Below are 9,919 nucleotides of genomic sequence, written 5' to 3'. Positions count from 1 at the left end.
ATGTATTTCTCAGTTTGGTAAGTTCTTACAGTATATGTACGTAGTGTACTGTGTGGTACATTGAAGGAGCAAGAACGCCACAGCCAATCCCATCCTGGACTCCCTCGGACTGAATATTATTGCCTGTAGGTATACTTCGTATCCGTGGCAAGGCTACTACCGACCATCTTATTCGGAGCTCCTTGTCCCATCGTGTAATGTGCGTCCGCACGTTGCAAAATTCCCTCCTCATCGTCTCCAGCCGAAGAACAATTCCCTCTGGACATCTCTTATCACGCCCATACTTCCGTGCTCACCACTGCAATGAGCACATCGCGCAAAAGGACGCGTCAAGAGGCAAGCGCGACTCCGCCGGCGGAGCAGCCAGATGCGGACTCCTCGCTGCGACAACGCATCCGCAACATGTGGCAGTTTGCCAACCTCGGCCAATGGATATACTTGTTTGGGAAGGTTGTCAAGATTGATGATCGCTTAGACACCGACGTGAGTCAGGTTCGGAATATGTGAAAGAAATGTCTTGATCTGACGATATTCGACATGTTTAGGAACTCGAGACTGAATGTCTAAAACCGAATTCACCTGTTCTCCAAGATATCGGCCTCGCTCTGCTGAAGTTCGTGTCATCACATCGTGGTCTCAAGTGAGTTCAGCCATAGCAAAACCATAACGTTCATGCATACTAAAACATGACGCGGCCAGCCTTGCCAACTTTGATGAATACACGCGGAGACAGTACCTCGCCAAGAAGCCCGACATGAATCCCTTCGGAGATGAGGAGATACCAACCAAGTTTACGGATTTGGACGTGTTTACTAAGGTAATTCGGATATTCAATGTCAGACACCAAGTGTTGCCGAACTCTACCTAACATGGTGTTGACTAGATCCGTGTGTTGCATCAACTGACACAATGGGCCATGCTTCACCCGGAACGAGTGAGGGAAAGGATGGAGGAGACGAGAGATGTAGATCAGGCCAGCTGGGTAAGTTAGATACACTCCCGTGGACTGGCACGCGCCTGCTCGGTATCTGACTTTTCTGAGCACCTAGAGGATTGAGCCAATGGGTTGGGATCGCCAAGACCGGACCTACTTTGTCCTTGATGATAATCGGGTGTATCGACTTTCAGAACCATGTGTTCAGCCACCACCCTCCCGAAAAAAGACGAAAACCAGCCGACGCACATCTCGAGCCAGTAGACGACGGAACTCATCAAACGCGGCCAATGTTGTGGTACACCCAGAGGGTGCCAATGCGAATTCATCGATTGACGATGGTCTAGGTGGTATGAAATGGGAGTGTCTGGCGGTGACGCTGGAAGAAGTCCACAATGTCGTTGCATCGTTCCAAAGCACACGTGACGAGAACGAGAAGGTGCTGCGAGATCGGCTGCAGGAGCACTTGGTGCCCATTCTTGCGAAACATGAAGAATCGCGGAAACGCCGGGCTTTGCAACAGCAGAGAGAACTTGAAAATCTCGCTAAAATGGCCAATGCGAAGCGTTCAAGTCGACTAGCTACTAAGCAGGAGCGACTACGGCTTGAAGAACAAGCCCGGGAAGAGGAACGACGACGATTGGTAGAAGAGGAAGCTGCCAGGAAAACCGAAGAAGCTCGTCTTAAGTTGGAGAGAGATCGAGAACGGAGATTGATGTCGCGAGAAAAGCGAATAAACGAAAGGGAAGCACGTCGTCGACAATATGAAGAAGAGCTCTCCAACCTATCAAGTGACAGTCGACGCGACGGTCATGGTGCAGGCCGCATGTCGAAGCGTCGACTGCATGCTGATATAGAAAGGAGCAAGCAGGCCCTCAAACAGCTCCAGGACGACGAGACGGAAGACGATTGGTTATTCGACTGCGAATGTGGCGTTTATGGTAGAGTCGACGATGGAACCCACAGCATTTCCTGTGAAAGGTGCAATATCTGGCAACACAGCAAGTGCGTCGGGGTCCTGGCAGCGCAGGCCGAACAACCTCAGTTCCATTTCGTTTGCAGTACTTGTCGTCGGCGCGAAGATGCGGCCAACTCGAAACCACGACCAACTATCAAACTGAAGGTCAATCGCTCAGAGGGCGCAGTCCCAGACCCTAGTCGCCAATCTCAGTTTCGAACACCTGCTGTAGAGATCCCGTCCTCCAACAACGATTCAGCTGTCGGGGCGGGATTGCGGCAGACACAATCAGCCGCAAGTCGTAGCGACGCGCCTAAGATTACGAATGGCTCCGATGAACACGAACAGCTGGATCCACAAGATTATGATAATAAGCCTGTCGAAACTTCTGGCACAGCAACCGGCGCGCGAGTTGAACCCGTTTCTTCCTCAGCTTCTTCCTCTGACCACTTCGCCAATTCAGAAGGACACGGCCCTGATTCTCATGGTACTCATCCTGAAAGTGCTGGACCCAGCTTACGGCTAGCATCTTCCGTGGGCGAGATAGCTCGCTCTCCCTTCAAGTCCCTAGACGCTAGCTCAAACCAGGAACAAACTCAGGCGAACACATCGGTCGATGACGGGCCTCCCACAACCAAACATTCCCCGCGTGATACCAGTCCCCCGAGGGCTTCCAACATTACTACTTCGCCCAGCGCGTGGAGTAACAAAAGTATTATAGCAGCTCCCGTGTTCAATCAGAATGTGAGGGGAGACCCGGATTCCACAGAGCCAGGCGTCTTGCCCCCGTCGTCAGGGGGACATTCCCCGGCGAAGCAGCCGCCTACGTGGCATGGTCCGACTCCAGCATCTTGCAAGACTATCAACATGTCCCCCATCTACCCTCCGACGACAACACTTGCCCCGTTTGATCAACACCCGATACTAACCCCTCCCACAAAGCAAGCGAGTGGCCCACGGCAACATCAGGTGCCAAGCAGGCTGCAGTTCTCCTAGAACCAATATCGCATTTTGCAACGACGAAATCACGCCCATGCTTACTCTCATGTTGAGAATGATCCAACCGCAAAATGAACCTTTCGCCTGGTCGGCTTCAGACTCCTTACAGGCATGTGGCACGAAGAATTGTCCCTAGCCTAGTTTTCCTCGAGTGGAAACAGAGTGAATAGCACGATACCCCTTGCTATTCCCCGGGAGGGGGGGTGGGGGTTGGGGGTTTAGCACCAGATAGGTGTATAGACAGTATATCCTCTCGACTGGAGACTTTGGGCCAATCGGAAAATGGATGCCCAAGACCACTGTCACTATGACATTACGGAGCCGGAAATAACTCACATCTAGACTCAGACATATAAGGGTTCGGCCAGGACCCTCCCTTATTGACTTGTTGCCCTGACCGACGATAACCTAGAGTGCTCCGGTGTCCGTCTTGCTGGGAGCGGGACTGCATCGTCATCGAGCCCGTCTGAAAAGATCCCGACTTTGCTCGACATTGCGATTCTGTCCTGTGTTTTATCACGGGCTCCAGTGCCAGGCTGCAGTGAATGTAGCCAACTTTGGCTCGTTTAGCACATTCCGTATCGTCAATCTGCTCTTGAACTCCGGATCGGAACATGCATGGGATGATCTCCTGACCTCGAAGTTGGAGGACATTTCGGTGGCACCTGCCATGGCCCGCGGGACGATGGACGGTGGCGGACTTGACCTTAGCAAGAACCTAATCAAAGAGCCAATTCTGCCGCGATGTTTCCAGTGACACTGGGCAACTCAGCGTCCGTAACGAGGTATTCCGTCCGTCTTAGGAACGGGATTAGACACTGCGGATGTCGAGGACTTCAGAATACCCGGTTCCAGACTCTATGGCCTGGACAATGGACTACAACATCTATCCAAGACGTCGGGGTAAGCTTTAAGCTTGCATCATCTCGTACATGCCTCTATCCGGATCATACTGCCGCCATGGCCGACGATCTTGCCAGGTCGTACCTTAATGCACGCGGTTTAGGCTCCACGAGGTTCCTTGGCCCAGTACTAGGATCTACTCCAGTTCTACGCATCGAGTATCAGAATCTGGAGTCACTTGGGCCTGAATGCCATGTGATGGCCATTGGCCGATCACTGTGCGGGTTTTGAGGATTGAAGATCTTAATTGCTGGGAACGTAACTAGAAGAGGGGGGGGGAGGGGGGGGCGTGCGTGGGCGTGATCCGACTTTGAGAGCTGATAATTGTCTTCATCTACCTGCCCTGCAAGTAAATAGGGCCAAGCAGAGTGCCGACTAGACATGGTTTATTCTTAGACTCTCTTTCTACTCGCCACCTCACATGCCCAACGTCAACACGTATGCAAACACTCGAACCACCACGACCGGGTGTAATGTAAGTTACAGGCTGGTTGTTTATCTAGTTTCTCAAGACGGCAGACATAGCAATATCTAATCGGGCAGACCAACAGGGAGGGTATGGCTTATGACAACAACGCCCGCGACCAGGAGTAATTTACATGCTACAAAGATTGGAATACTCCGGCTTCTCTCGTGACATGCAAACCATCCATCCATGTGGGCGTCGATACGTGCCTTGGACACAATGAAGTCAAGAAATGTCAATTCAAAATTTGGTTGTCACTCTGACTGCGTGTATATGTACTTCGTATACGGATTGTTTGTATTTGCGGGGTTTTTTTTCTAGAAGAAATAAGTCGCCCTCCCTGCCCCCGAAATACTAGAAGAATAGTAAAGAGTGAAAAAAAAAAAAAAGCCGACGCCATGGTATCTTGAATCTGGATGAACTCTCAAGGGCAGCAGGGTCGTATCAAACTTGAATAGACACCTACCTGCCAAGACTTCTATTCAGGTTGTCATGAATGGGATGAAAGGGAGAGTCTTTTACCAGGGCATGGAAGATAACCATTTAGCGTTGAGGATGGATCACATAATGTGGGTCAACAGGGAGACTAAAATGTGCACTAATCATCCTCTGTAGGTAGTGTACACACCATTACGAACGGTCACGTACCAAGCACGGACTCCAAAACGACGACGGAATACCTACGAAGTATGGAACTCTGGGCCATCTACGATCTGTACATATATGTATCTCGGATACGCCTTACATCGTACGGAGTTCATGATAAGCCACAGCAGTATGGTTTCAAGGAGAAAAGTCAAGGGTTATGATGCGTCATGCCAAGACACAGGGACCAGCTTCCTGACCGACAGTTTACCATGATTACCTTAGCTTAGCCTGTGTACGGTACGTTGTACGTTGTACTGAACGCATCGAATGGAATGGATGTATCCGGTACTGACGCTGATATGGAGATCTGGTGTCTAAACCTACTCCGTCTACGTACCTGTCAAGCCAAGCATCCCCAGCTAGGGCGTACCATACTAATGGAAAAACCAAGCCAATCACAGAGAAGTGTGCCAACGCTTCCGGAATTGCAGCCAGCATATGACAAACGCAGCTCACATTCCCAACCGTCCCCGAACCCAGAATGGGGTTACCTATCTCGACCCCATTTTCTGTCCTAACTAGAGGAGTCCATTTTCCCATTCCTGTAGGTCTGTCGAATTATGATCTCTGGGACCATCCCATGTCTTCTTGAGATATGTCTCCTGGTCAGTGGGACAGCGGCTGGGTGCGTGAACTGGTGGAGAGGTGAACCATTTTATGCACTGCGGAAAGCAGCGCAGGACAAGAGGGACAGTGACAGGGAAGGGACCAACAGACAAGGATGGGAAAGGCTGCGCAGGAGAAGACTATTCAGCACCGCCAGAGGACGGGACGGGTCTAAGCTGCCCAGTTGGCCGTGTTGCCATGGCACCATCATCATCAACCTCCTTATTGGCAGAGCGAGTTGCCGTCAGTCCTCCTGAGTCCTCAACTCAATGGTAAGTGAACGGCCACCATTGGCATAGACCTTATATTTCCGCCGTGGCTGAGCAGGATCGCCAAATAGAGCATTGAGATACAAACCGCAACCAGGACAGTCACCGGTATGCGAAATCTTGTAGGGCTGGACGGGAAACCCACACGTCGACTTCTATGTACGTCGGATATCCTTTCAGCACAGATCCTTGCATCTGTACCAGTGACTAAACGTCCGGTCAGGCAGGTGATGGCCGAATGCGGCAGTCCACTAATCTATCATGGCTGCTGTTGGACAACCTCCCGATGCAGAGTGGGCCTGGGGCCAACACGGCTGCAGTCATGACTACCTACCCGGGCTGGGCGACTTGGAGAAGGCAGGTGAAAAGACGACGTGGGTTTGACCGCCAAAGACAACCAAACCGGCCCTGCAGGGGCCGGGACTTTCTCTCTTTTTTCGTAGATTCACTACTGATATGGAACAAAGACAAGCTTCCCCCCCTCCCCTTTTTTCCTCTCTACGATGCTTTATCCTCCTTACTCCATGGACTACGGCTGACTGAGAATAGCGACACTAGAAAGAAGAGAAATGGTGTGGGGGGAGTAGACAGGTTCCCTAGAAACGGGAGAAGCTTTCCATCACAAAAGGAGTTATTCATAGAACACCCGTCTCTGCCTAGCTACCCTTGATCTGTCCACTGCCCCGGCGTTGTGGCTAGGCTCGGGAGTGCCGGGCTATGACATACAGCACTACTCCATGCCCAGACAGCCCCTTAGCAAAGAGCTTCGCACTTTATACCCCATCTATTCCTGTCTTTGCACCGCCGCTACATGCAGGCGAGAGACAAACTGTCCATTCATCCACCCACCCTATCCATCCACGTTCAGCCTCTTACCTTTCCTATCTCATCCATGCCCCTTGTTCCTTGCCCATCCGTCCTATGCAGGTACCGCACCGACCACGGCCTCCTCGGTGTCTATTAACCCTCGATACCTGCGGCGGGCGTACCGTCTTTCTCCCGTTCCTTTTCACCCTGTCCTTCTCGAACAATTCTGGAAACCCCTCTACTCTCTTTTAGCTAGACAGCACCCTATCTCAACGACCTCAAACTGCCGTGGACCAGGCTCTTCTGCCCCGCCAGCAGCGTTCCGAGGCTCACCTATTCTTCCCGTCGTCAACCCCCTCATACCGTCCACCCTGGGCAGCCCAGTGTCTTCGGTCTCACATCGGGGCGAGCAAGAGTCCGCCGAGAGATCAAGATACGTTTTGGTTTCGTAATTTGCCATTTTACTCTTACCATCAAGCTGTTCCTGTCCTGAAAAACGTCCCTTCCGTCTGGATGCTGGACGCTGTCTCCGGCTGTGACCAGATTCTGGAATGGAACGAGCAGCGCCGCCCTCACCCGCTCCCTCAAACGAAGACATATACCAGAAGGACAATCATCACTTGATCCGACAAAACGCCGCAACTTCATACCCGCGGGGCCCTTTCTCCCCAGACACGGTCCCAATGGGGCGACCACACTCCCAGTCGAGATTGGGGACACCCGGCGCACAACACGAGCTACCTTACGATAGCCCATCCCCGTATCACCAGAGACTTCGCGATTCCCAAATGGTGAGGCAGGACTGTTCTTACCAGAGACGAAAGCCTCTGACCTCGCTGTGGCCTTGGACTTTAGACTGACTTGGTAGCAGTACCACACGGGGCATGAAGGGACGGGAGCACTATACCCTCCCATCGGCGAGTCGCTTCACCGAGTAAGAGCTTCCACTCCCAACAACCCATGTTTTTCTTCCTTCTTCCCAAATCACGCCAGTGGGAAAATAGTAAGAGGTTCGGGCAACTCACTATTCGATCTGAACAGCCATATAACACGCCCGATACTTCGCCTCCCACGCCCGCCCGTGGCGCAGATGGCCTTACGACCCGAAGCGGGATGACAATCCAGAAACGATCGTCGACCAATAGACCCCTGGCCGCGCGGGCCGCGCGTGTAGAGAAACCGGTTCCGCGAAAGAAGAAAGAGAAAAGCAAATCAGCCAAGAAAGTTGATGACATCCAGAAACCGCTGAGCGAGCTAGCCGAGGAACACCCCGAAGTCCTGGTACTAGACATTGAAGCCTATGTCCACAGAACGGCAGAGGAGCGGGTGAGGGAAGTCGAGGTGAGCAAGACGCCCGGCAAGATAAAGCGCCCGATGAACGCGTTCATGCTGTACCGCAAGGCCTATCAGAACCTAGCGAAGAGCCTCTGCACACAAAATAATCATCAGGTGGTCTCGCAAGTGTGCGGGAGCGGTTGGCCTCTGGAGCCAGAGCACGTACGGGAACAGTTCAGCGAGTGGGCCAAGATTGAACGAATGCACCACCAGGAAGCCCACCCTGGGTACAAGTTTACGCCCTCGAAACCAAAGTCCAAAGCACAGGAAGATGCAAACTTGCGATCCGAAGAAGGCGACCTGGACGATTTCGACTGGGCCACAGGCCGGGCAGTATCCAAGAGCAGACAAACGAAGGAATCCAATCATAATACCAGACACGAAGCGCCCCCGTCCATTTTCCACTCGTATCCGGCCATCGCAGGGAGTCCCCCGGACATGCAGTCGCACCCCATGTATCATTACAGTAATGCGGGAAGGTCCTTGCCGCCACCGTACAGTCATGAGAACTTGGCCCATGGTCAATACTACCAGCAGGGTGTTCACCAACGGCAAGAGGCGCCCGGCTTCGTGGAAGATATCGTGATCAGGAGACCCTCGCTCACAATGGGCTACGCTGCTGGCCCAACGGGTGAGAGATACGACCTGCTGGATCCCTACGGGCATGGGCCGCCACATGGAGTATTGGATTCAGTACTAGGCCCAGAGATGACAGAGCCCAACGGATATTCATACAACAGCGGCGGCGGCGGCGGCGGCGGCGGGTATGGAGACCCGTTGCTAGGAGATCACCAACGATGGCCACACCATCTCATTCCGGACGATGGCAGGCAAGACTTGTCAACGGCGTTGCCCATGTACGATGATGCTTACCTAGATCCGCAACTCCAACTCCTTCGAGGTCAAGATCATAACTGGAAAGTGGAAGAGCTTGACGGCGGCCATTTTAACGATTGGCTGGAGCACCCCGAGTAGCAAGCAGCAAACTCTTACTTAGACCACACAAATCTTGGTAAGGAAAAAAGATAAAATGTGCTCGGCATTCCCAAGTCAGACCGGGAGTGTTGCCAGCACCCTTCGAAATTATGTCCCACGTATGCGGTGGGGGGAGGTAGTTGACCGAAAGGAAGCTGCCAGGGGCGCGATGATGATAGACTTGCATTTTTGGTATCTGTACCTGGTAGAGGTGGTGTGTGATGGTTTCGGTATGGGCACTGCAGTGGGAAGAACTTATGACGAGCTCTCATATCTATCTCTGTATGACTACCCTATGTTTCCAATTGATGATTTCATTGATGATCTGCTTGGTCACCGCAACTCCTCAAGCCGAGCCTTGACTCAGAATACCTGCCAGATAAGCAAGAAACACCACCGAACACTTCACTTTCCTATGTCTTGATCTTGGTTAGTTACGGTAGAGTCTTTTTCATGGCGCCCATATAGCGTAGCTTGTCTTTGTTCAATAACATTCCATTGAAGACGTTTGTCTGGGATGGTACTATGGCCGGTCTCCTGAGAATCGCCAACATCCTTGTCCACCGCCATAATCACATCCAGTGATATGTAGAATCTACCTATCGGAATAAGATCTTTCCCTGGCGGACATCGCCCCAGGCCGTCTCGTCGATAGCCTTTGCCAGGCGCTACAGACCATCTATTGCGTTGTGGGAAGTTCGCTGTAGCCGACACTTCACAGACCTTCCTCACTGAGACAACACGATAGGATGAATGGCCAAACACATTGTAGGAGGCGTGGTTGGATTCGTTAGACACCTATCTAACTGTTGGCCTCTTTTCAGTTCGTGCTCCTGCCACACTATCATCATGCCTCATGGATCCTTTCCCAGGACACATCATTCCATCCGTTAGGGGCCATTTCCCTGTGCCGTCTTCGCCAGGTAAATAGGTCGTCCCTCCCATGGCATGGCGCCTTCCCGTCGATCTCCAGGGTGGTTGACTCACCTCGTCTCGTCCTTTTCGCGCTCCAGTAGCAA

General features: G+C 52.2%; 2 protein-coding genes across 2 annotated transcripts; both read left to right on the top strand.

Annotated features, from left to right (window-relative positions):
* Positions 1–303: 303 nt before the first annotated feature.
* Positions 304–2,888, top strand: ACRALDRAFT_2027747 (uncharacterized protein; the record flags this gene model as incomplete). The annotated part of the gene is made up of 5 exons (XM_071020488.1): positions 304–483; positions 546–640; positions 700–817; positions 884–982; positions 1,050–2,888. 5 exons carry the CDS (start codon positions 304–306, stop codon positions 2,886–2,888), a joined length of 2,331 nt encoding a protein of 776 aa, XP_070875166.1.
* A 4,253-nt stretch (positions 2,889–7,141) lies between these two features.
* On the top strand, positions 7,142–8,900 carry ACRALDRAFT_2042337 (uncharacterized protein; the record flags this gene model as incomplete). The annotated part of the gene is made up of 3 exons (XM_071021235.1): positions 7,142–7,381; positions 7,462–7,524; positions 7,632–8,900. The coding sequence occupies 3 exons, from the start codon at positions 7,142–7,144 to the stop codon at positions 8,898–8,900; spliced, it is 1,572 nt and encodes a 523-aa protein (XP_070875165.1).
* Between the last annotated feature and the right edge of the window lie 1,019 nt (positions 8,901–9,919).

The sequence above is a fragment of the Sodiomyces alcalophilus genome (assembly GCF_042370955.1).
Source record: "Sodiomyces alcalophilus JCM 7366 unplaced genomic scaffold ACRALscaffold_4, whole genome shotgun sequence".
NCBI classification, from domain to species: domain Eukaryota; kingdom Fungi; phylum Ascomycota; class Sordariomycetes; order Glomerellales; family Plectosphaerellaceae; genus Sodiomyces; species Sodiomyces alcalophilus.
Note: the sequence above shows the minus strand (reverse complement) of the source record. Positions and strands in the feature narration are given on the sequence as shown.